Source organism: Anomaloglossus baeobatrachus, chromosome 6, assembly GCF_048569485.1.
Source record: "Anomaloglossus baeobatrachus isolate aAnoBae1 chromosome 6, aAnoBae1.hap1, whole genome shotgun sequence".
Taxonomy (NCBI): domain Eukaryota; kingdom Metazoa; phylum Chordata; class Amphibia; order Anura; family Aromobatidae; genus Anomaloglossus; species Anomaloglossus baeobatrachus.
The window spans coordinates 380,724,457-380,752,049 of NC_134358.1; the positions used below are offsets into that span (position 1 = coordinate 380,724,457).

At 44.3% G+C, this 27,593-nt stretch overlaps 1 protein-coding gene across 14 annotated transcripts in view; it reads left to right on the top strand.

Annotated features, from left to right (window-relative positions):
- LRRFIP2 (LRR binding FLII interacting protein 2) overlaps positions 1-26,395 on the top strand; it is a 216,645-nt gene extending 190,250 nt beyond the window's left edge. For 10 of the 14 annotated variants that reach the window (XM_075315055.1, XM_075315058.1, XM_075315057.1 and 7 more), the window contains 7 exons: positions 3,729-3,830; positions 5,566-5,698; positions 11,808-11,857; positions 11,928-12,045; positions 19,276-19,355; positions 22,493-22,597; positions 23,404-26,395. In XM_075315055.1, the coding sequence (XP_075171170.1) occupies positions 3,729-3,830; positions 5,566-5,698; positions 11,808-11,857; positions 11,928-12,045; positions 19,276-19,355; positions 22,493-22,597; positions 23,404-23,514 (699 nt within the window). In that variant the 3' untranslated portion in view covers positions 23,515-26,395. The remainder of the gene's footprint in view (positions 1-3,728; positions 3,831-5,565; positions 5,699-11,807; positions 11,858-11,927; positions 12,046-19,275; positions 19,356-22,492; positions 22,598-23,403) is intronic. The other 4 variants (XM_075315061.1, XM_075315062.1, XM_075315068.1 and 1 more) reach the window with 1 other exon arrangement.
- Positions 26,396-27,593: the final 1,198 nt, after the last annotated feature.

Consider the following 27,593-nt stretch of genomic DNA (forward strand, 5'->3'; position numbering starts at 1 on the left):
AGCTAATGGATTGAGAAATTGAAGGAACTGTCAAGTTTGGTGGAAGAAGCCTGATGATATGGGGTTGTTTCACAGAAAAGAAGTTGGATACTTGGATACTTGACCAGGACCGATGGTGGTCTCAATGCTGAGCTTATATGTGAGTACCCTACAAGACTAGTTACTACGTACACTCAAGTACTATGGGGGTGACAAGGACGACATAGTGTTCCAGCAGGACAACGACCCGAAGCATACGTCGAGATTGATGAAGAAATGGTTCAGTGACAATGAAGTAGAGGTGCTGGATTGGCCCCCACAGTCCCCAGACCTCAACCCAATCGAACATTTGTGTGCAAAGTTGAAGAAAAAGCTGTATACATACCAAAGTGAATTGACCAGTATGCACCAACATTGTGAACATGTAAAAGAGACTTCAGTCAAGACATGCTTGTATCAGATTGAGAGCATGCCCAGAAGGATTCAGGCAGTGCTGAAAGCCAAAGGAGATTTACAAAATACTAACAAAATAATACATTTTTTTTAGATTTTTAGGAGCAAAGCAGTAACTAAGCAAAGACCTGGCAAGAATCTGCATAACTAATCATATGCTAAATAGTTACAAGTGAAATCCACTTATGAGATGGCCAAGATGATTGTCTAAAAAATGATTTTGGTTTTACACACACACAAACACACATGTATTAATGCATGAGTCAAATTCATATGAGACAGCCAGGATGACTGTCTAAAAATTGAAGGTGGTCTCACGTACACACACGTACGTATATATGTGTATATATATATATATATATATATATATAAAATGTATGTGTGTATATATATATATATAATATACACAGTATGTATATATGTATGTGTGTGTCTACGTGAGACCACCTTCAATTTTTAAACCGTTATCCTGGCTGTCTCATATATGAATTTGACTCATGCATGAAGCAATAGATATGTGTGTGTGTATGTATATATACACACGCGCGCGCGCACACACACACACAGTCATTCTGGCTAAATATATAATATATACTTCTTCCTTAAAGCCATACAGTTAAATGTATCAGGAGCTATTTTTATTATGAAATTCAGTGGGACAGTGTGATACTTCTCTCTCCATAGATTTGACTCTTTTGTAGCTATATTTTAAAGTAAATGGCTCTACACCCTTTAACAAGATATTCTTTATCAAAACAGAATGTGCAAGCTCTTTAGATTTTTAAAAAGGAGCAAGTACATTTTTAACACTAGAATTACTGAGGTAATCATTTTGACTACTTCACACTATGTAGTTCTAGTAGGTGTAACGAGTCCAGTAGTTCTAGTGTTAAGCCTTTCATAAGCCTTCCAGTGTAAATTTGGATATTGCATTTACAGCAATTAGAAATATATAGCCATTACCCTAATCTCTCCTTTTACAATTGGGAAATGATTCAGCAATTAGGTGACCACTACCGCAGAAAACATCTTCTTGTGACACTTTTTCACAAAATGTAGCAAACCATTAACAATACTAAGACTTCTTTATAAACCTCATACAGTATTACAATTCATGCCATTGATCAGGGTTTTGGTTGCTGGTAAATTGATGTTTTTGGGAAATTAGGAGTTTAAAGGTAATATGTCAGCAGGTTTTTGCTATTTAAGCGGAGGACAGCATGCTGTAAGGGTGAAAAAAAATAAAAAGTAACTGTCTTTCTCTTATCAATGTGTGTGCACTTGTTGAGGTAAACTAAAGGGTTCATTACCCTGTGGTTAGTAATACAAAACTAGAGACTTACAAGCAGGGCAGACCGACTGCCCCCGTTCTGTGATTGACCCCTCACAATCAATGCACAATCTTTATTGAGAGCCTGGAGTGGCGCAGACAGCTATCTCAGCTCTGTAAAGGTCAAGTCACACACAACGACTTACCAGCGATCCCGAAAACGATGCAACCTGATAGGGATCGCAGGTAAGTCGCTGGGAGGTCGCAGGTGAGATGTCACACAGTCAGATCTTACCAGCGATGCAGGAACAATACAGGTTGCAGTAGTGACCTGTATAATGATCTCAGCAGTCACTGTGACCCTGTCACACAGTGTCAAACACAGCGATGTGTCCTGCCCAGCAGGACATCGCCTTTGAAGAAAATGGCCTGGACCATTCTGCAACGACCGGCGATCTCACAGCAGGGGCCTGATCGCTGGTAGATGTCACACATAACGAGATCGCTAACGGGATCGTTACTGCGTCACAGAAACCGTGACTCAGCTGCGATCTCGCTAGCGATCTCGTTATGTGTGATGGTACCTTTATGTTCATGTATCTAATTTCTTTGATTGGTTAAGAATGGCTTCAGCAAGTGAAGTGATACATGGTTTGATTCTGAATCTCCTTGCCTACATAATGTTGCTGTCAGATGAGGTAGCAAAAACCTGCTGACAGATTCCCTTTAAATAAAAGAGTTGGACCGTACATCATCTTCTACAACTTAGCCAAACTATTTTTTCTCATTCACCTTTCTTAATACTTGTAAAGCAAAAACTAGTCACATCTCTATATCTCTATTCCCTATAGCTATCCAAAGTACTAATATTTAAAAATTGAATCCAGTGATCAGTGGAGGGAGTGTAAATGATGCTTTGGTACTGGCATCCTAATTTACGTTTATGTTCTGTACATATTTCATACATATTTAATCAGCCCCTGGACTAGTCGTCTGTTTCTGTAATTCTCGGTGTATCACCTGTGCCCTTGGCATAGTTCAGTAATATCGCCAAGGTACACACTAAGGAAGCTAATCTAGTTGGTCAATTGTGACATTTAGCTGAGGGTGAGATCTGTCTCATAGAATGTAAAGACCACTGATTTCATTTGTGAATTGGCTGGTTCCTAGCATGCTGTAAATGCATGTCTGTATATTTACCGTGTGTGCTGTGATCCAGTGTGTACTTAACTAATAATCTATGTTTTGCAGTGACTGTGGCATATCGTGCATGTCAGATTTGCAAGTCTTATTGGATTGTCTTACAGTTTTGATGGTTAGACCTCATTGAATTTATATCTGTTTGTCAGGCCGCTGTTCAGCAACAGTTCTCCGAATGGAGGGACTGTTCCATTCACTCAGGTTTATAGGAAATCTTGGTTTCTTATGAATCTTCCATTACAAACAGTTGACGATTGAATAGGTGATCATGATTTGGGGAACATGTATGTGCAGGTTTGGCTTCAGATTGTGTATAGAAAGACTTAGATAGATGCTGACCCCTCACTTGCATTAGAATACTAATGGTTGGCATGACTAGTGCGCGTTATGCATTTCTTATGCTCTGCATCTTCTTAGGACTTCATACATTAGTGATAGCAATTTATGAAAGGTTATCACCTTCATGCGGTGTTTAACACACACAACTATACCACCACATCAGTGGTCCCGCTGGATACTTTGAAGTCTGATTACACAGTTCTTAGACATCTATGTGCAACCACCCAAGTGGACATAAAGCAGTAGCACCTATACAGCCGCAGTGCTCAAAATCTTAGCTCTTAGCTCAGGGACTGCATTTTACATAAAGTTGCAATTTTAAACAAATGACAATGTTAACGGGATATATCGCTGGATCATCCTCAGTGTGTTCTGTCTGTGTGTGCATGTTTCCCTATTCTCTCCGCGTGTATTTCACTCTCTTTCTCTTTTCTTCCTACTGCTCTTCTTGACTTTCCTGTTTTGCTGGTTAATTGCCTGCATACAGGCACTAGAGAGACAAAAAGAGTACTTTGACTGCATTAGAAATGAGCGGGATGAGCTCAGAGATGAGCTGGCTGATGTGAAAGGAAAAATGAAGATAGGAGAGGTACAGTATGTTAGCCATTACATGTTCTGTTTGACAAAAGCAGTGACGTTATAGTTTTATATGCCTCTTTTTATTAAAAGATAGTTTTACGTCTGACTTTTTTTTGCTTTAGAGAAATGCAAACTGATTTTAAATTCCTCTTCTTATGGATAAAATTTGCTGGTTGTGTTTTCCCATTCTGAAGGGGTTGTGGGCTCCAAACTCTGTAAAATAGCTAAAATAACACCCAGCAAACTCCGTGGGTCAATCCCCAGCTCCCCACCACTTCTCTGTTATTTGTGTTTTGGCTGCAGTGCCGATGTCACGTCAACAGCACACGTTATCTCTCTAGCCAATCACTGAGCTCAGCGGGTTGTGCCGTCATCCTCGACATAGCTGCGGAGCTCTTTGGCTAGACTACTTTGGGTAATAGTAGCTAGGTAACCCAGCAGTAACCGCCTAAATCCATGCGTGCCATGTGTCCGGACCCTGTGGCTTATATGCCGGTCCTTTGATGGATACTAGTCATCTCTTGGACTTATTTCACACTCTCCTGAGGATATGATGAAACGCGTTGAGAGAATTCCTTTCATGTCTATATGTTGGAACCTATATGGTGGATCCTTTTGAATACCTGGTTTAACCGGGGGATCTATTTTTGTGGTCTCACTTGGACATTGGATGATGACTGAGGAACACATATACACAGTATCTTGAAGACTGGTGAGATTGTTCCTTGTTTATTTCCCTATGCAACACTTGTTTTGTGGGATTGTCTGCTACTCTATAATGACTGTCTCCCTGTGAATGACTGTCTGCTATTACAGTTAGGTAGGACAACACAGAAAGTGACGTCTTTTAAGGCGCTAATGCGCATGTTTGTTTGTGGATTGTTTTTAACCTTACCCCATTAAAAGTTATATTTTAGGCGTTGTTACTGCTGGGTTACCTAGCTACTATTACTTTACCTTCTGTACCCCTATCCAGTGGCTATTTTGTGTAGACTACTTTTGGCAATCAATAAGTTCAGCAGGTATGTTGAGGATGACGGCACAAGCTGCTGAGCTCAGTGATTGCCCAGAGTGGTCTAGCCAATCACTGAGCTCAGCGGCTCGTGCCATCATCCTCAACATACCTGCTGAGCTTATTGATTGCCCAGAGCAGTGGTCCGTGTTGTTACTGTGATGTGGCCACCGCAGCCAAATAAATAATACACTTGTTGATCACAGCAGCTATCTCCTTCAGTCAGTTACATCAGCATATACTGGCGAATGTAATGTAGGCACCTTCAATCACCCCAATCAAAGAGCACTGCATTTTGTAATGAGATGCAGTATACAAAGTATACAGTGTCCTGCTTTGTGAGCTGCTGGATAATATGTGGAGGCATTAGGCCTTGATCAATTTTATCAACCAGTTGTTTTCATGTTAAACAGGTCCCTCTCTCCTGGAACAATTGGCTTTGAGTCACTGAGATTTACTGTAGTATTTTGCATCTTTCTACCTTATTAATTCATTTTACAAAAAATGAAATTGGAAACCTCTTTAAAATCTGCATGTTTGTATGTAGCATTAATGACCATGTTGAAAGGAATAACAGAGCTCCACTCTTAGTCACTTCTCCTTATGTCTGATACATTTACAGACTATATACTGAAACCTCTGTTCTATTTGTACTCCATTTACAGTATGTGTCAGTATTTTTTTATTGTCTGACTGCTTCAGTCATGCATTTTTGTTTCATTTTTCTTTTCAGAAACACGGTATGGTTATTATTCCAGATGGTACTCCTAATGGTGACATCAACCATGAGCCCTTGGTTGGGCAAATAACTGTTGTATCCCAAGAAGCGGCACAAGTTTTGGAATCGGCTGGAGAAGGTCCTCTTGGTAAATGGAAACTATTTTGGATGTACATTGTGTAAAGATTAATTAGAACAAAATATCTCCATTTCTCAATATGCAAACCAGGTTTTACATAGGCATTAGTTAGAGCATATAGAAATGTTTTAATTATCATAGCAGTATTATAGCTTGCTTAATTATTTAAAGTGTCTTGACATTTAAAGAAGATCCATAAGATTACATCACATTCACAAAAATATAGCAGTGCCCGACGTCCTCTTACCTGCCTTCACGGGTCGTCCGAGGTCTTCACTGGCCCGATCACATCTGCCTCCATCGCTGGGTCCTTCTGCTGATCTGTCCAACGTCCTGCCTGCTGCTCGTGTAAAGCTGTCCATTTCACTGCCTTCTTGTTCCTCTGGTCAGTGATCCTCTTGGTACTGTGAGTATAACTTTTTTTTTTTTTCTTGTATCCTGTCCATTTTTACACCTCATCCGTCCGTGCGTCCCGCCGAGCGCTGATCAGGGATGCAGATAACGGATTTGCATCCGTGGTCAGTTTTCAGCAGGACTTTTTTTCCCCATATCCCCGACGCTTCTTGTATCTCATCTGTCCATGCGTCCCGCCGAGCGCTGATCAGGGATGCACATAACGTATCTGCATCCGTGGTCAATTTTTGGCGTGACTTTTTTCCGTATTCGCGGCGCTTTTTGTATCGCAGCCATCTGTGCGTCCCGCCGAGCGCTGATCAGGGATGCACATAACGTATCTGCATCCGTGGTCAATTTTTGGCGTGACTTTTTTCCGTATCCGCGGCGCTTTTTGTATCGCAGCCATCTGTGCGTCCCGCCGAGCGCTGATCAGGGATGCACATAACGGATCGGCATCCCTGCTCAATTTTTGGCGTGACTTTTTTCGTATTCGCGATGCTTTTTGTATCGCATTTGTCCGTGCGTCCCGCCGAGCGCTGATCAGGGATGCACATAACGGATCGGCATCCCTGCTCAATTTTTGGCGTGACTTTCTTCCGTATTCGCTATGCTTTTTGTATCGCATCCGTCCGATGCAAAAATTGCACAATACGTTTTATGGTGCATTTTTTCCTGATACCGTTGTAAAAAAAAAAAAAGCTACCTGGTTGATACAAAAATTTTGTTGTTAAAAAAAAATAATAATTTTCACGGTTCAACGTTATCAACTTCTGTGGAGCCCCTGGGGGTAGAAGGGGCTCATCAAATATCTAGATAAATTCCTTGAGGGGTCTAGTTCCAAAATGGGGTAATTTGTGGGGGAGCTCCACTGTTTAGGCACCTTAGGGGGTCTCCAAACGTGACATGGCGTCCGCTAATGATTCCAACCAATTTTGCTGTCAAATGGCGTTCCTTCTCTTCTGAGCCCCGCCATGCGCCCAAACAATTACTTTCCACCACATATGAGGTATCTGCGTACTCAGGAGAAATTGCACAATACGTTTTATGGTGCATTTTTTCCTGATACCCTTGTGGAAAAAAAAGCTACCTGATTCAAGTGACTGTTTTGTGGTGGAAAAAAAAAATTGTATTCATGGCTCAACATTATCAACTTCTGTGGAGCCCCTTGGGGCTCGCTAAACATCTAGATAAACTCCTTGAGGGGTCTAGTTTCCAAAATGGGGTCACTTGTGGGGGAGCTCCACTGTTTAGGCACCATAGGGGGTCTCCAAACGTGACATGGCGTCCGCTAATGATTCCAACCAATTTTGCTGTCAAATGGCGCTCCTTCTCTTCTGAGCCCCGCCATGCGCCCAAACAATTACTTTCCACCACATATGAGGTATTGTCATACTCAGGAAAAAATGCAGTATAAATTTTATGGTGAATTTTTTGCTGATACCCTTGTGAAAAAAAAGCTACCTAGTTGAAGCAACAGTTTTGTGGTAAAAAAAAAAAAAATTCTTTTCACAGCTCAACGTTATAAACTTCTGTGAAGCCCCCAGGTGTTCAAAGTGCTCACCAAACATCTGGAAAAAATATTTGAGGGCTCTAGTTTCCAAAATGGGGTCACTTGTGGGGGAGCTCCATTGTTTAGGCACCTCAGGGGGTCTTCAAACCCGACATGGCGTCCGCTAATGAGTGCAGCTAATTTTGCACTCAAAAATTCAAATGGCGCTCCTTGCCTTCCGAGCACTGCCGTGTGTCCAAACATTTGATTTCCACCACATATGAGGTATCTGCGTACTCAGGAGAAAATGCACAAAACATTTTATGGTGCATTTTTTCCTGATACCCTTGTGGAAAAAAAAGCTACCTTGTTGAAGCAACCGTTTTGTGGTAAACAAAAATTGTTTTCTTTTCACGGCTCAACATTATAAACTTCTGTCAAGCCCCCAGGTGTTCAAAGTGCTCACCAAACATCTAGAAAAATTATTTGAGGGCTCTAGTTTCCAAAATGGGGTCAATTGTGGGGGAGCTACATTGTTTAGGCACCTCAGGGGGTCTTCAAACCCAACATGGCGTCCGCTAATGAGTGCAGCTAATTTTGCGTTCAAAAATTCAAATGTCACGCCTTCCCTTCCGAGCTCCGCTGTGCGCCCAAACAATTGATTTTTACCACATATGAGGTATCAGCGTACTCAGGAGAAAATGCACAATAAATTGTAGGGTGCACTTTCTCTTTTCTCCCTTGTGAAAATGAAAATTTTATGACTAAAGTAACATTTTTGTGTTAAAAAGTAAAATTTTCATTTTTTCCTTCCACATTGCTTTGGTTCCTGTGAAGCACCTAAAGGGTTAATAAACTTCGTGGATGTGGTTTTGAGCAGTGTGAGGGGTGCAGTTTTTAGAATGGGGTCACTTTTGGGTATTTTCTGTCACATCGGTCTCTCAAAGTCACTTCAAATGTGATGTGGTCCCTAAAAAAAATTATTTTCTAAATTTTGTTGGAGATGTGAGAAATTGCTGATGACCTTTGACCCCTTCTAACTTCCTAACGAAAAAAACTTTTGTTTTAAAAAATGCGCTGATGTAAAGTAGACAAGTGGGAAAGTTTATTTAGTAACTATTATGTGTGACATATCTCTCAGATTTATGGGCATAAATTTTCAAAGTTTGAAAATTGCGAAATTTTCACAAAATTTCCTAAATTTTAACAAATAAACGCAAAAATTATCAGTTTAAATTTACCACTGACATGAAGTACAATATGTCACGAAAAAACAATCTCAGAATCGCCAGGATCCGTTGAAGCGTTCCAGAGTTATAACCTGTCAAAGTGACACTGGTCAGAATTGCAAAAAATGGCCCGGTCATTAGGGTGTTTTAGTGGCCGGGGGGAAGGGGTTAATGACTTCATTCTTCTCCTGCTACTATATTATCATATGTGAAATTAAAAAAAAAACCAAACAAACACAAAAACCTTGGTGATTAAGCCACAACAAAAGACATCAGAAGAGACAATTCAGAAAAAAAAAAATCTCCCCCAGCGTTTTCCTAATGCGTCTATACCATGTGCAAATACATTTTGGAAATGTTATAGGAATAACAGATTAACAGTCCAAAGCAGAGTTCAGGAGAACTGTTCTAGCATTGGTATTTTATACTTTTCTCAGACTATTTTTTGTTTTTATGTATTGTTTTTTCTCCTCTTTTTCCAAGTATCATAACTTTATTTTTTGATCGACTTAGCCGCATGAAGGCTTGTTTTTACTATAGGACAAGTTGTAGTTGTGAATGACACAGTCCACCTTAACATGTACTGGAAAGAAGAAAAAAAAAAACTGAAGAAAATTCCAAGCGAGATGAAATGGTGGAAAAAACACCCTGCAAATTCTCTGTTGTGGCTTTTTTATTTATTTTTTTCCTTTATATAGTGTTCCGTTAGCTAGAAATGACCTGGCAATTTGAGTTTCAGATCAGTGCGAGTGCAGTGATACCAAACTTTGTGTTATTTTTTACTATTTCAGTGGCTTAAAAAAAATTGTTTACGTCTCCATTTTCCAAGACATAACTTAAATTTTTTTTTCCTGAAAATCAGTTGTGGGAACACTTGGTTTGCATGCTGAGCTGTAGTTTTGATTGCTACTATTTTGGAGTTTCACAGATTTGATAACTATTCATTCAATTTTTGGGGAAGGTGCAATGACTGAAAAACTGCAATTTACTGTATATGTTTATGGTTGGGACTTGTATTAAATATGCTTTTTTGTGTGGGGGGGGGTAGATCCGCAAGTTTGTTGTTTTATATTTTTAAAACTTATTTTTTAGGGGAAGGTATGCTTATACTTGAACAAGCTTGAGATAAACAGTGTAAAGTTGGGCGTTGCTCCTGATCAAAAAGGTATAGATGAGTATAAACATAGAAATGTAATAATAAAAAGGTTATAAAACAATGCGTTATACAATATAAACTATATTGTATCAATATAAAGAATATTGTATCAACCCTGAGAGAGGTGCAAATCCTGAACCGAAACGCATTGTTTTACAACCTTTTTATTATTAAATTATTATAACCACCTCCATGGTTTTCTGTCAGGAAAACGTGGCCAACATTAGACTGATTATCTGTAGGTTATTGTTCCTGCTTGATATCTTGACCTGATGTCGGCAGAGACAAGTGATTTCAGCCGTATGAAGCGACAGCCCAGAGCTGCTGGGGATGTTTGATATCCCACCCATGCTCACCATAGAGATGTGCCTATTCATTCTGCACCAGAAAATGCCCCTCTCTTCTGTATGCCTTCTACTCAATACTGCAATACCACGGTATTAGAGTATATAGAAAAAATAACATTCTCTAATGAAGCCTGGCCAGTGGCAGTGTGCTGCTGAATGAACACCCAAGCAGGACTGAAACACTGCTGCTGTCAAAGATACAGTGGCATTTAAGTGGTTAAATGGCAGCTGTATAACACAGTCGGCACCTGCCCTCTGTGGAGCGGGCTTAGCTCTTTAGCCCACCCATACACCTGCACCTTCTCCATGGTAGATTTATACATCATAGAGAGGGAAGGGGTTCATACAAGCATTGAAAGTATAAACCTCATTAGACCTAAGGGTGCTTTCAGTCTACGTTAAAAACATACACATTTGTTGTTTTTGTTTTTTTGTTGCCTCTATAGCTAAGCATTGTATACTGACTTACTGCAACCCCACGGAGGCCATATGGTCACAATTTTGACCTTTTTCAGTGTATGGAAGCTCATGGATATTCTTGATTTAGAAGCTTGCTCTGGCTGTATTCCTGACCTTCTCTGGCTCTTAGTGTACCGTCACACTTTAGCGACGCACCAGCGATCCCACCAGCGATCTGACCTGGTCAGGATCGCTGGTGCGTCGCTACATGGTCGCTGGTGAGCTGTCAATCAGGCAGATCTCACCAGCGACCAGTGACCAGCCAGCAGCGACGCGTGGAAGTGACCCTGCACTTGGTAACTAAGGTAAATATCGGGTAACCAAGGGCTTGGTTACCCGATATTTACGTTGGTTACCAGCGCACACCGCTTAGCGCTGGCTCCCTGCACTCCTAGCCACAGTACACATTGGGTTAATAAGCAAACATTGCTTATTTGCCTGATATGTAAATCCGGCTACGTGTGCAGGGAGCAGGGAGCCAGCACTGACAGCGTGAGAGCAGCGGACGCTGGTAACGAAGGTAAATATCGGTTAAACAAGGAAAGGGCTTCCCTTGGTTACCCGATGTTTACGTTGGTTACAGCTTACCGCAGGCTGCCAGACGCCGGCTCCCTGCTCCCTGCACGTTGAGATTGTTGCTCTCTCGCTGTCACACACAGCGATGTGTGCTTCACAGCGGGAGAGCAACGTCAAAAAATTGAACCAGCACTGTGTGTAACGAGCAGCGATCTCACAGCAGGGGCCAGGTCGCTGCTCAGTGTCACACACCGCGAGATCGCTAATGAGGTCACTGCTGCGTCACAAAAAACGTGACTCAGCAGCGATCTCGCTGTGTGTGAACCACCCCTTATACAGAAATAACTATCAATAAAGAGGATGGTGCAAATGCATGCAATACAGGAACTAGATAACAACCATGACGTAGACTCATTACTGTAGGTCGGGAATGGGTTAATTGCCTCAAACATATCTAAGAATAAATTCATGCACTTAGAGCTTTGCATTGTTTTATTTAGTGGTAATGGAAATGGGTTTATTTCAGATGTAAGGCTACGAAAACTGGCAGAGGAGAAGGACGAGCTTGTATCACAGGTAAGCCTTTATTTTGGAGTCATTTCTGATTAGCTAATATAGGTGGTGAACTGATTTGTGTGCTTTACAGATAAGGAAGTTAAAGCTGCAGTTGGATGAAGAGCGCCATAAGAGTGTTAGAAATGACACTATGACGGACTCCACAGGACTGGAAAATGGTTCTGATCTACAGCTAATAGAAATGCAGCGTAAGTGTTTGTCTATAGAAAATGCATGTGCAATGTGTTTGCTATATACATATATATATATATATATATATATATATATATATATCTCTGTGCACACAGCCGAAGGTTTACCTCATTCCTATGACAGATTTCAGCTAATGGATCGCACATTGACAGAGACACAGTATACTGTTTTTCCCCAGTGGCTCTCTGTATAAGGAAACAGAATCTGTTGTGCTTTCCTGTACAGTATTTCAGTGCAGAAGATAAGTTATTACCTATGCATGCTTCCTTTACAGCCAGAATGACTATCATTTGTGGCTGTAGATTCATGTGAATGTGTATGTTTGTGGGCTTATCCTGGTACTAAAGCACCAAGCAGCTCAATGGCCAGACATATATTCTGTGTATTCACTCTATTATTCCAACTACTGAGCTTGTTGTACTACATGGAGTGATTTATTGAGGTGAGTTCAGATGTCATCTGCCATATTGACATATAGCTACTTAAGGTGGGCTTACAGTACTCGACTTTTCGACATTTAACCATTAACGATTGGTAATTATCCTGTTTACACAGGGAGACTGTGCTTTATATGTGCACTGAACTTTTACTGCCATTGCTCTCAACAGCAAAAGTCCAGAGCTCTGAACTGCCAAGAACGATGCAAACCAAAAGATGATTTCACCTGTAGAATGAGTGTTTTGCTTGTTCAATAGGTGGTTGGCAACTTGTTTAGATAGCACAATAGTTACTAGGAATTGTGTCCTGTAAGTGGCTCTAAGATGAAAGGAACAGGCTGAGAGGAGTAATGTCATAAGCATGGAATAACCCATGCCAGCGACATCAGAAGAGAATATTCACTTGTCCCCTGTGTGATGAATACAAACAGCTTGCCTGGGCCAGAAGATAAAGCTTATGGTTGGGAGCCGGCAGTCACCTAGCATACAGCAGAGGCACCATTATAGGTTTATCTCTCTGCACAGCAATGGTTTGGGTTTTTTTGTAACACATCAAATTAAAAAATACCTACTTTCTTTGTCGCTCCATTGGGAGACCCAGACAATTGGGTGTATAGCTTCTGGCTCCGGAGGCCACACAAAGTATTACACTTAAAAGTGTAAAGCCCCTCCCCTTCTGCCTATACACCTCCCGTGCCTCACGGGCTCCTCAGTTTTTATGCTTTGTGCGAAGGAGGCTGACATCCACGCATAGCTCCACATCTTAGTCAGCAGCAGCTGCTGACTATGTCGGATGGAAGAAAAGAGGGCCCATAACAGGGCCCCCGGCATGCTCCCTTCTCACCCCACTCTGGTCGGCGGTGTTGTTAAGGTTGAGGTACCCATTGCGGGTACATAGGCAGGAGCCACATGCTGTTTTTTTCCCCATCCCTTAAGGGCTCTGGGTGAAGTGGGATCCTAATCGGTCTCCAGACACTGGGACCGTGCTCCCTCCGCAGCCCCTGGGGAATCTGCTGGACAGGAGCCGGGTATCGTCAGGGACAAGGCCCTGCTACTGTGAGGTACTCTGTGTCCCCGTGGGGGACCGCGCATGGAGCGCTTGTGCCATACACACTGCAGCACTGCTGGGTGTGTTAGTGTGCCGGGGACTACCGCGACGACCGCGCTTATTTGCCGGCCGCGCTTATAACTTTAGTCCCCACAGGACGTCAGCGCTGAGGGCTGGAGCATACTTTGTATCCTCCTCCCCCCTCACTCAGCACAGTGGGGCATCAGATTCCCGCACTTTCTAGGGCACGCCCACGGCCCCCTCCTCCCCACAGAACGCTGGCAGCCATTCCTGTCAGCACTTCTGACGCTGGAGAGGAGAGACAACACGGCTCTGGGAGGCCCAGGCAGGGAATCTGGTGATCACACAACCGCTTTGAGCGGTCGGTAAGCAGCACCTGTGGTGCTGGCCCCACTGAGTGCCGAAGTGTACATATATATATATGCTTATATGCTATACATTTACACTGTACGGTCGCACTGTTGATTTTTGGCTATATACCCTCCTGGATTGTACTCTGAGGAGACAACAGCATGTCGTCCGCAAAAAGCAAGGGTGCCAAAGCACAGGCTTACTTTGCAACCTGTACCTCATGTGCGGCTATACTACCGGCAGGTTCCACCGACCCTCATTGTGTGCAATGCTCGGTCCCTTTGGCACTTACTCAGCCGGAGCCTCTGCTACTGGTGGCCCAGGTGGAACCACCTGCTACCACTGTCCAGGTGACAGGGACGGAGTTTGCAGTATTTGCTGACAAACTGTCTGAGAGTATGGATAAATGGTCTGCTAAGATACTAGAAGCCTTACAGTCCAGACCGGTGACTCAGGCCCTGGGCACTGTTGAATCATTGACCCCAGGCCCCCCTCAGTTGGAGCAGCAAAGTGCTCCTGGGGTGACCCATAGGTCCCAGGGTGAGGTCTCTGACACGGACCGCAGTCCCAGGCCGCCTAAGCGGGCTCGCTGGGAAATTCCCTCGACTTCATCACACTGTTCAGGGTCTCAGCAGGAGGACTCTCTGGATGATGAAGCGGAGGTAGCAGATCAGGATTCTGATCCTGAGGCCGCTCTCAACCTAGATACACCTGAAGGTGACGCCATAGTGAATGACCTTATAGCGACCATCAATTAGGTGTTGGATATTTCTCCCCCAGCTCCTCCAATTGAGGAGTCAGCTTCTCAGCAGGAGAAATTCCGTTTCAGATTTCCCAAGCGTACAATGAGTACGTTTCTGGATCACTCTGACTTCAGAGAGGCAGTCCAGAAACACCGAGCTTGTCCAGATAAGCGTTTTTCCAAGCGCCTTAAGGATACACGTTATCCCTTCCCCCCTGACGTTGTCAAGGGCTGGGCTCAGTGTCCCAAGGTGGATCCTCCAGTCTCCAGACTGGCGGCTAGATCCATAGTTGCAGTGGAAGATGGGGCTTCACTTAAAGATGCCACTGACAGACAGATGGAGCTCTGGTTGAAATCCATCTATGAAGCTATCGGCGCGTCTTTTGCTCCAGCATTCGCAGCCGTATGGGCACTCCAAGCTATCTCAGCTTGTCATGCGCAGATTAATGCAGTCACACGTACGTCTGCTCCGCAAGTGGTGTCCTTAACCTCTCAGGCGTCGGCGTTTGCATCCTACGCCATTAATGCTGTCCTGGACTCTGCGAGCCGTACGGCGGTAGCATCCGCCAATTCGGTGGCAGTCCGCAGGGCCATGTGGCTACGTGAATGGAAGGCAGACTCTGCTTCCAAAAAGTTCTTAACCGGTTTGCCATTTTCTGGCGACGGCCTGTTTGGTGAGCGATTGGATGAAATCATTAAACAATCCAAGGGAAAGGACTCATCCTTACCCCAGTCCAAACCAAACAGACCTCAACCACGGAAGGTACAATCGAGGTTTCGGTCCTTTCGGTCCGCGGACAGGTCTCAATTCTCCTCGTCCAAAAGACCTCAGAAGGATCAGAGGAACTCCGATTCATGGCGGTCTAAGTCACGTCCTAAAAAGACCGCCGGAGGAACCGCTCCCAAAGCGGCCTCCTCATGACTTTCGGCCTCCTCACACCGCATCCTCGGTCGGTGGCAGGCTTTCCCGCTTTTGCGACGCCTGGCTGCCACAGGTAAAAGACCGTTGGGTGAGAGACATTCTGTTTCACGGTTACAGGATAGAGTTCAGCTCTCGTCCTCCGACTCGATTCTTCAGAACATCTCCGCCCCCCGAGCGAGCCGATGCTCTTCTTCAGGCGGTGTGCACTCTGAAGGCAGAAGGAGTGGTGATCCCTGTTCCTTTTCAGCAACAGGGTCACGGTTTTTACTCCAACTTGTTCGTGGTGCCGAAAAAGGACGGATCCTTCCGTCCTGTTCTGGACCTAAAACTGCTCAACAAACACGTAAAAACCAGGCGGTTCCGGATGGAATCGCTCCGCTCCGTCATCGCCTCAATGTCCCAAGGAGATTTCCTAGCATCAATCGACATCAAAGATGCTTATCTCCACGTACCGATTGCTCCAGAGCATCAGCGCTTCCTGCGTTTCGCCATAGGGGACGAACACCTTCAGTTCGTGGCACTGCCTTTCGGCCTGGCGACAGCCCCACGGGTCTTCACCAAGGTCATGGCAACAGTAGTAGCAGTTCTGCACTCTCAGGGACACTCGGTGATCCCTTACTTAGACGATCTGCTTGTCAAGGCACCCTCTCAAGTGGCATGCCAACACAGCCTGAACATTGCTCTGGAGACTCTCCAGAGTTTCGGGTGGATCATCAATTTTCCAAAGTCAAATCTGACACCGGCCCAATCACTGACATATCTTGGCATGGAGTTTCATACTCTCTCAGCGATAGTGAAGCTTCCGCTGGACAAACAGCGTTCACTACAGACAGGGGTGCAATCTCTCCTTCAAGGTCAGTCACACCCCTTGAGGCGCCTCATGCACTTCCTAGGGAAGATGGTAGCAGCAATGGAGGCAGTTCCTTTTGCGCAGTTTCATCTGCGTCCACTTCAATGGGACATTCTCCGCAAATGGGACAGGAAGTCGACGTCCCTCGACAGGAACGTCTCCCTTTCTCGGGCAGCCAAGGCTTCCCTTCAGTGGTGGCTTCTTCCCACTTCTCTGTCGAAGGGGAAATCCTTCCTGCCCCCATCCTGGGCTGTGGTCACGACGGACGCGAGCCTGTCAGGGTGGGGAGCGGTCTTTCTCCACCACAGGGCTCAGGGTACTTGGACTCAGCCAGAGTCCTCCCTTCAGATCAATGTTCTGGAGATAAGGGCAGTGTATCTTGCCCTAAAGGCGTTCCAGCCGTGGCTGGAAGGCAAGCAGATCCGAATTCAGTCGGACAACTCCACAGCGGTGGCATACATCAACCACCAAGGCGGAACACGCATTCGGCAAGCCTTCCAGGAAGTCCGGCGGATTCTGCTATGGGTGGAAGCCACAGCCTCCACCATATCCGCAGTTCACATCCCGGGCGTAGAAAACTGGGAAGCAGACTTTCTCAGTCGCCAGGGCATGGACGCAGGGGAATGGTCCCTTCACCCGGACGTGTTTCAGGAGATCTGTTGCCGCTGGGGGATGCCGGACGTCGACCTAAGGGCGTCCCGGCACAACAACAAGGTCCCGACATTCATGGCACAGTCTCAAGATCACAGAGCTCTGGCGGCAGACGCCTTAGTTCAGGATTGGTCGCAGTTTCAACTCCCTTATGTGTTTCCTCCTCTGGCACTGTTGCCCATAGTGTTACGCAAGATCAGGTCCGACTGCCGCCGCGCCATCCTCGTCGCTCCAGACTGGCCGAGGAGGTCGTGGTACCCGGATCTGTGGCATCTCACGGTGGGCCAACCGTGGGCACTACCAGACCGACCAGACTTGCTGTCTCAAGGGCCGTTTTTCCATCTGAATTCTGCGGCCCTCAACCTGACTGTGTGGCCATTGAGTCCTGGATCCTAGCGTCTTCAGGGTTATCTCAAGAGGTCATTGCCACTATGAGACAGGCTAGGAAACCAACGTCCGCCAAGATCTACCACAGGACGTGGAGGATATTCTTATCTTGGTGCTCTGATCAGGGTTTTTCTCCCTGGCCATTTGCCTTGCCCACTTTTCTTTCCTTCCTTCAATCCGGATTGGAAAAAGGTTTGTCGCTCGGCTCCCTTAAGGGACAAGTCTCAGCGCTCTCTGTGTTTTTTCAGAAGCGCCTAGCCAGACTTCCACAGGTACGCACGTTCCTGCAGGGGGTTTGTCACATAGTCCCTCCTTACAAGCGGCCGTTAGAACCCTGGGATCTGAACAGGGTGCTGATGGCTCTTCAGAAACCACCTTTCGAGCCAATGAGGGATATTTCTCTCTCACGCCTTTCGCAGAAAGTGGCCTTCCTAGTAGCAGTCACATCACTTCGGAGAGTGTCTGAGCTAGCAGCGCTGTCATGCAAAGCCCCTTTCCTGGTGTTTCACCAGGACAAGGTGGTTCTGCGTCCGGTTCCGGAATTTCTCCCTAAGGTGGTATCCCCCTTTCATCTCAATCAGGATATCTCCTTACCCTCTTTTTGTCCTCATCCAGTTCACCAATGTGAAAGGGATTTGCACTTGTTAGATCTGGTGAGAGCACTCAGACTCTACATTTCTCGTACGGCGCCCCTGCGCCGCTCGGATGCACTCTTTGTCCTTGTCGCTGGCCAGCGTAAAGGGTCACAGGCTTCCAAATCAACCCTGGCTCGGTGGATCAAGGAACCAATTCTCGAAGCTTACCGATCTTCTGGGCTTCCGGTTCCCTCAGGGCTGAGGGCCCATTCTACCAGAGCCGTGGGTGCGTCCTGGGCTTTGCGGCACCAGGCTACGGCTCAGCAGGTGTCAGGCGGCTACCTGGTCGAGCCTGCACACTTTCACGAAACACTATCAGGTGCATACCTATGCTTCGGCAGATGCCAGCCTAGGTAGGCGAGTCCTTCAGGCGGCGGTTGCCCACCTGTAGGAAGGGGCCGTTTTACGGCTCTATTACGAGGTTTTACTTTACCCACCCAGGGACTGCTTTTGGACGTCCCAATTGTCTGGGTCTCCCAATGGAGCGACAAAGAAGAAGGGAATTTTGTTTACTTACCGTAAATTCCTTTTCTTCTAGCTCCAATTGGGAGACCCAGCACCCGCCCCTGTTCCCTTCGGGCTGTTGTTCTTTGTGTACACATGTTGTTCATGTTGAATGGTTTCAGTTCTCCGAAATTTCTTCGGATTGAATTTACTTTAAACCAATTTATAACTTTTCCTCCTTCTTGCTTTTGCACCAAAACTGAGGAGCCCGTGAGGCACGGGGGGTGTATAGGCAGAAGGGGAGGGGCTTTACACTTTTAAGTGTAATACTTTGTGTGGCCTCCGGAGGCAGAAGCTATACACCCAATTGTCTGGGTCTCCCAATTGGAGCTAGAAGAAAAGGAATTTACGGTAAGTAAACAAAATTCCCTTCTTAACAGTCATCTATCAATTACACTGCACTTTTGTTTATCAAACAACACTTTTAAGGCAGCATCTCCGAGTTAAATCCTCAAGCCCACCCCCAACAGATCGTTTTCAGGATTTGTTTTCGTATTACACAGGTGGTCTGACCAAGTATTGGAGTACTATAGTAACTAATACTACACAATGTCAGGTTAATGTTAATACCTTTGTAATGTTAAGATTTTTCTTTTTTTAATTGAAGACGTGTTGAAGCTTGTGGGAGATGCACATGTTCTGTCCACACTTCTGCTAATCACCTTGTTTTGTGTATAGGGGATGCCAATAGACAAATGAGTGAATACAAGTTCAAACTCTCAAAAGCAGAGCAAGATATAACCACACTAGAGCAGAATGTAAGTACTGTTTCTTGCCTTTTTCTTTTTGCTTACACTCATCCAGCATTCTACGTTTTGCAATCAATGGTAACATTAATCTGTCATATACTATTCCTGCTTCCTAATGTTTCCTGGATGCATCTAGTGCTGTTATTCAGATGCTGTTTATAGAAAATACAGTTTGGCAGAATTCAGACTGTGTGTAAATAATAAGGTCAAACAACTCCATATAAGTACCGTGTATCTAGCTACTATAGACAAATGTACTTTCCAAGTATCCTTTATGAGTGGGTGTACACAGTGGGAGCCAGCTGTGTTTTATAGCTGATTATCATAGGAGCTCTAATCATACGGTTTTTTTCTTTTAGTTGCTTTGGTCAATAGTAACCACAGCATTTAAGCAATTAGGCCGGGGCCACACAGGGATTTCTGCGATCCCCTCACATGACACTCGTCTCACGCTGGCAGCACAGCAGAGCCGAGTGTCATGCGAGTGTCCCTGCAACTGAGGTCCGACCGTGTGAGCGGACCTCAGCTGCGGGGGGCTGGCCGGCTCTGAGGAGGCGCGGCCCGGCGCTGTGGTGGGGAGGGAGAGATTTATCTACCTCTCTCCTCCATAGCCGGCTATTGCCATTCTCGCCCTGCACTTGCAGAACACCGGTGTACCTCGAGTGCAGTGCAATTTTTTTCTCGCCCCATACACTTGAATGGGTGCAAGAGAAAGAGTCTCGCATTACAATCGCAGCATTCTGCGATTGTTTTCTCGGTCCAATTAGGGCTGAGAAAATAATCGCTCATGTGCGCTGACACACAGACTAATATTGGTCCGAGTGGAATGCAATGTTTTATCGCACTCCACTCGCACCCAGTTTTTCTCGCTGTATGTCTTGGGCCTTAAGGTGGCTTTACACACTACGAAAGCGATCTCATTTGGGTCACGGAATTTGTGACGCACATCCAGCCGCTTTAGCGATGTCATTGTGTGAGACACTTATGAGCGATTTTGAATCGTCGCAAAAACGTTCAAAATCGCTCATCGGTGACATAACCCCCTATTCCCAATTATCGTTGCTGCTGCAGTAACGATGTTGTTTGTCGTTCCGGCAGCAGCACACATCGCTATGTGTGACGCCGCTGGAACGACAAACATCTCCTTACCTGCATCCACCAGAAAAGGAGGAAGGAAGGAGGTGGGCGGCATGTTCCGGCCGCTCATCTCCTACCCTCCTTTTCTATTGGGTGGCGGTTCAGTGACGCTGCTGTGACGTCGCTGTGACGCTGAACGAACCACCCCCTTCAGAAAGGAGTCGGTTCGCCGGTCACAGCGACGTCGCTGCATAGGTATGTGCGCGTGACGCTGCCGTAGCGATAATGCTCGCTACGGCAGCGATCACCACATATCGTGCCACCGACGGGGGCAGGTGCTAGCGATGTTGCAGCGTGTAAAGCGGCCTTTAGGCAAAGTGTGATGATGGTTTGCATACCAGCCTGAGGCCTAATAAAGCCCCCTCCTACTCCTGTCTGCCATGTTAGCAGGCCTGCCTGTGTCAGGGCTTTATCGAAAATCACCAAATTTCAAATCACATTTACAAAAAAAACTTATTTGGTATAGCCATATCCATTATTGTCTGAAGCACTAAAATATCACTTAATTTTTCCTGCTTGGTGAACGCCATAAGAAAGTGAATCAATAAATCCTCTAGAATTTCTGTAGTTATGGTGGTGCAAACCCATTTACTTTTTTATTTATAAAAAATAGTAACACAAAAAAACTGTAGAAATTTGTAATTTTCCAAAATGATAATCTTATTAAAGGGAACCTGTCATGTGAAAAAAACATTCTTAACCTGCAGATAAGGGGTTAATCTGCAGGTTAACAGTATTCTGAACCTGCCTGGCACCCGCACTTAACAGCCCTGCTGCCAGAATTAAATTAACTTTATTCCTCCCGGCAGCGTTCAGCTTTCAGTCATCATGGTGGAACTGTCGCAGGTTCAGGCACTGCTAAGTGTATAGTGAGGGATGGCAGTAACTACACCCCGGCACTAACAGTTCGCTCATCATTAAAGCCATCTGTCAATCAGTGCAGGGGCACAATTCCAGCTGACACTCACACTATACACTTACTGATGCCTGAATCCGTGACAGTTCCACCCTGATCACTGAAAGCCGAACGCAGCTGGGAGGAATGAAGTTAGTTTCCTCCCAGTAGCGGGAGTCTTAAGTTTGGTCTTCAGGCAGGTTCAGGCTGTTATCCTGCAGATTAACCCCATATCTGCAAGTTAATAGCGATTTTTCCATTGCATGTTGCCTTTAAGGGGAAACATGTCTTATGATTCATGCTGTCCAAATCACAGGCAGCATAAATCAGAGACCTGCTCCTGCTTTACAAAATCATATATTGTACTCTGAAATGCCGCAGTGTTTCAGACGAACAAATATTGTTGAAAGCAAGGTGGGAACAAGATGACTAGTCCTAGCGATATGTCCACATAGCCTTCACCAAACCCAATCAGGTAGACTGACATGACGTTTCCTATACACACACATACACTCTACATAATGTTACCTATTTTTCAATTCATTAATCATAAATTACAACATGTTATATTCCAGTGATTAAACAAATATTGTGGTTGCTATTGGAAGCCGTCAACAAGCTTAAGCTGAGCACCGACACAGTTTGGTGTAAATCACCAGAGTAAGGTCTGTAGGGAGACATTGCTACAAATTTTGGACCTTGTTGAAAGATGGTGTATGCAAAAAGAAGACCAGTTGTTTGACCAATTTTAAATGATTTTTTTTTTCCATGTACAAATAAATATTCCCTGTCTGATTGATGGGGAATAACTGTCTGCTTGCTGGGGGTCCAAATTCTGGTAATGCCAGAAATACTGAGAATGGCGAGTGCTGTAGTCTATTTCCGCCAACTCCATACAAGACGAGGCTGCAGAATATACCTTTAAGGCACAAGTGTTCAATGATTTCATATAAACGTGAAAAATTCTGAAAAGCTTTGCTTGCAGTTGGAGGCCATATGTATGTGTGTGCGTATATATAATATATATAAACCAGTAACATCTCTACTTAAACTAGTAAACTAATGCTTTTTATGTTTTCGATAGTTTTTTTATTTTCTGATCCATATTTTCTAGGTTCTTAGGCTTGAAGGGCAAGTGGTAAGATATAAATCAGCAGCAGAAAATGCTGAAAAAGTAGAAGATGAACTTAAAGCAGAAAAAAGAAGACTTCAGAGAGAGGTATAAATAAATAAGAAATCTGGCTTTATGTGTCTTCCCTCTGATTTTTATATGGGAAAATTAGTAAGAAGTGTTTTTAATGCCCCCAAAAGAGTCCAACTTTCTACTGATGCTACTGTTCGGTAGCAGCTTAATAAAGTACACAACAGATTAGTTGAAATAGTGAGAGCTTTGCATGGCAGGATCCCCCAAACCTGAGATTCAGGCCCATCCTTAAAGTTGGGCCCTTTTGGTGAGAATTAGAAGAACTTCTCAGTGTTTTGTTAGTGTGTGTATATAGACAAATCAACAATATTGTACTGCCTACTGTTTTATTAAATAAAAAGGGCAGCCCCAGATTATTAAAGGTAACCTGTCACCAGATTTTGGCCTTCTAAATTAAATTTAGCACCTTAAGCAGCATCTGTGCTGCATTCTATAAATGTGCATGACTCCCTCGGACTCCCTATGTGGACCCCACAAATACCTTTATAAAATCTCCCGCTATGTATTTAAATTGTGCGGTCCAGTCCAATAGGCGTACTAATCTGCGCCTCCTGTCTGTTCTTTCGCCATTCTCTTGTGCTGATTGACATGGATGATGCCTCAGGTGCCATCCACGTAGCCATGCAAAATCTCGCGTCTGAGCAGACATATTCCCGGCTTGCGTAAGCGCACTTTACTCTGCTCTATTGCGTTCAGAGACAAAAACATAGGTGAGCCTGTGCGACTGATGGCAAAAAACTGATGTGTGAAAGAGGCCTTAATAATTTGTTTGCTTAATAAGATAAAACTTTCTAGTAATATGCATTTCATTTATTCAACAGCTTCGAACTACTCTGGACAAAATGGAAGAGATGGAGATGACAAATAGCCATTTAGTAAAAAGGTTAGAGAAGATGAAGGCTAACCGGAATGCACTTCTGTCTCAACAGTAAAGAGTTTACTACACAACGTAATGCACTGCTCCACAAAACAATGCGCCTTCACTTGGTCCTTCTGTGGACATTCTTCCTAGCACTCTTGGTGCATATTCTGGCTGTGCCTGCCGGTATCTTGACAGCAAAGTGACTCGTCAATCTTTAATTTATGAGAGGAGTGAAGAACTAGTATTAATACATTAATACGCCTTGATGATTTCTCCTTTTCAGTTCGCTGATTTGGGGGAGATCTCTGTGCTGAGGCGCAATACGCTGGATTCCTGGTTTTACATAGGATATTATTTTCCCTCACATTGTTATAATCAACTTTACTCACACTCATTACTTTTTGTGGTTTGCTGCTTACCTATACTGGTGAACTGAAACTACTGCATGAAGAGGAATTTCTGCTATGAATAATGCCTATCCAATACTGATGCTGAACCAATTCCACCAGACCCCTTCTGCGCATAAAGTACTTATGGATCCATGAAGATGTACTATACTTGCCAAACATGTATATGAAAGAGGAAATCTCACAAGGAGCTCCTTCTGCTGAGGAAGTGCCCTGAGCGATTTTGAAGTGTCCTAAGATGTCACTTACAGAACTTGACAGAAGCGGGAAGGGGTTAAAACGCCAAGTGCCTTCCTCACTGTAGTTTCAGTTAATTGCTGATAAAAGCTATCCAGTGGAATTATGCTAACATTCATTCTTAGGAACCTTACAGTTTTGGGGGGATTGTGCATTCATTAAACTTTATACATTTTGAACAAAAATACTTTTTGTAAAAATATTTTAATTTGTATACAAATTGTATAACACCAGACAGGGACTGTATATTCTTTTATTGCATGGGTGATGGCATAACTGGTAATAGTATTTTAATGCGATTAATTGGCTTACCTAAGAATCAGATCCATACAATATGTCAGATGTATTTTGTTGTACATTGAAAAATTCATAATCTGTTGCTCGAGTGTAACTGAAGTTAATAGACTAAACAGATTGCCGGGGACCTATTAAATAGAGACTTAATGGTCATGTTATTGTTAAAGTTTCTAAATTCATATTTATTTAGCTTAATAATACCAACAATTTCATTGCAGATGATAAATAATGTTAAAGCATGAGAAAAGGGCTAATTTATACCTGCAATTTTATTTTCAAAGAAAGACTATCACAAAAATGTACCCAATTAAAAATGTTCACTTCCAACTGTCCAGTTCACAGTAATCTGATGTTTTGTTTCACATTCAGTCTGAAGAAATTGTGTTTCCAGTGTCTGATAGCTAAGTGTGTGCAGTCTTTTCAAAGTGTTAAGCTGCTTTCACACTTGCGTCGTTTGGCATCCGTCACAATCAGTTGTGTGACTGATGCAACGGTTGCGTTGCATTTAGTGGCACAACTGATGTGACTGATGTAGAAAAAATCCGTTGTTTTTTTTTTTTTTTTTTACTGTTTTACTGGAGGCCGGCTTTTCTGAACGATCAGCTGATCACCCGGCAACTGCCTTTTGTGAACGATTGAACGATCAGCTGATCGCTCACAAAAGCCGGCCGATCAGCTGATCGCTCACAAAAGACGGCCGATCAGCTGATCGCTCACAAAAGACGGCCGATCAGCTGATTGTTCAGAAAAGATGGCCGATCAGCTGATTGTTCAGAAAAGATGGCCGATCAGCTGATCGCTCACAAAAGACGGCCGATCAGCTGATCGCTCACAAAAGACGGCCGCCGGGCAATCAGCTGATTGTTCCCGCTGCTGGAATTGAATTTACAGTCCATCGTGGGTTTTTACTGTGCGAATGCTCACAGTAAAAAAACGATCCGCCGCACAAAAAAAACGTTAGTGTGCGTTCCTACCGCCTGACAATCAATCAGTGAAAGACTGATCCGTCACGTGGCGGATGCAACGCAGGGCCATCAGTCACAATCCGTCGCTAATGGAAGTCTATGGGGAAAAAACGGATTCCTGCAAAATATTTTGCAGGATACCGATATTCCTCAAGGCGACGGATTGTGACTGATGCAAAACAACGCAAGTGTGAAATCAGCCTTACAGCTAACCTTTAGGCTAAGAGTATACACATTTATGTATGGCGCTATAAATGGTACTATACAAACGTTATAAAGAGGTGTTAAAAATGGTGCAAAGTAAATATGCTTTAAAAATTAAACTGATAGGGTATGTGTGCATGTTGCGTGTTATCATGCTTTTACGCTGCGTTCTGCACCACAGTGTAAAAGCATGCGTCCTGCGTCAGTAGCACAATCTATGAAGATTGTACAAATTTCATCCGCACGTTGCGTTTTAGAATGCTGCGTTCTAAATAGCAACATGTCCCTTCTTTTGTGCGTTCTGGATGCTTTCTTCACTCTGTCTCGATAATAAACTGTGGAGGAAAGAGGCGCAATAGGGTCTTACCCAAGTAACAATGGGAGAAAATGGAGGGAGATACTACTCACCTATAGGGGTTGTGAAAGTCACAACTCCTATAACAGCATGTATGTAGAAGGTCCAGAGTCACAGCAGCGGTCCCTCGGTTTTGGCAGATAACAGAGAGTAATAGGATGAGGGTTTCCAGGCCGCGCCAATGACGATCACATTAAACTGCTAGATTAATGTTGCTTTTTATTCCAATTACAGGTCTACGCGTTTCGGAAGGCACCCCTTCCTTCTTCAGGACCAGATGGCAAGAAAACATCAAATCTGCTGTATAGAAAATCCTTACAGCACTATATACCCCACTGATGACGTCATGATCCACCCCCTTTTTAGAAAAAATCGGCGGGAATCAATACATTTAAAAAATACAATGACGTAGTAGATTAAATTTATACAATTTCATGAATAAAACACTTAAAACCATTTCTTCCCTTTTTAGGAACAACGGTGGCCGAATCATAAATAAAAATTTATTAAAAATATGAAAAAAGCAATGTGCGTGTGAGGACTCTTTTTTTATTTAATTCTGTCATATAAATGTATGTCAGTAAAAATCTATTTATATGTATAAGGTGAACATCTGTGAGATACCACAACAATAGGCATCGGTGTTTGTCAGCCAATCACAGCCTCCATAGGTCCGAGGAGGAGACACCACCCCTCCTGAGGTCCCCTCCTCCCCGAGTCTAAGGTATTTGCAGCGATCGCAGCCACCGGGGCTGAGATTTCGCCATGACGTACTGGGTACGTCATGGGTCCTTAAGTACCAGGGAGTCATAACGTACCCAGTACGTCATAGGTCGCTATGGGGTTAACGTCCAACACACACACACACACACCATTCTTCTCCCCTGTCCCGCGCTCCCGCTGCCTCACCTCTGCTTCATACGGCCCCCAGGCCCCTGTTCACTATCGCGGCCGGTGCAGGGGCCGCAGCCACTGTCAGTGATTTATGTGAGATGATTGTATTGCTGGCGCGAGAGTGCAGCGCCGGCAACACATTCATCTGAGATAAAGTGCAGACAGTGGCTGCGGCCCCTGCACCGGCCGCGATAGTGAACAGGGGCACGGGCCTGGGGGCCGCACGAACTACCCTGAGGGGCTGCGTGTTTGAGACCCCTGATATAGGGGGACCCTATGCTAAATTGTTTATTTTTACACCATGATAGAACCATAGACCGCATCTATAATTGCAAGCTGTCAGACATGCTGTAATACAGGGTGGGGGTGCATCTGACTGCAATCAATCAGAGATACGGGGACTGCCGGTGTGCGGGGGGTTATGGTGGTCTACTAAAAAGAGCCACTCCTTGACTAGGTCCTTCCCGGAGGGATATCTGGCTATTTTCTATGTCGAGACTCCTAACAGAGGCTCCACGGACCTTTTTTGGTGTGCGGGGGAAGCAGTGTATATGTATGAGTGATAATCAGCAGACCCGAAAGTAGTGTTATAGCTGCGCTGGAGACTGGTAAGTATAACGCACCAGCTCCAATCCCCCTATCCCTTCTACCGCCATTTTTAAGCGCCATATTCTGGTCCCTAAAGACTTACATGTGGACCGGCGTCTGGTCAGATATCCAGGATCAATTCCGGGCTGGAACCAAGTTTGCTTTTATAAACCCGGTTGCACCCGTCGATCCCAGTTCTCTG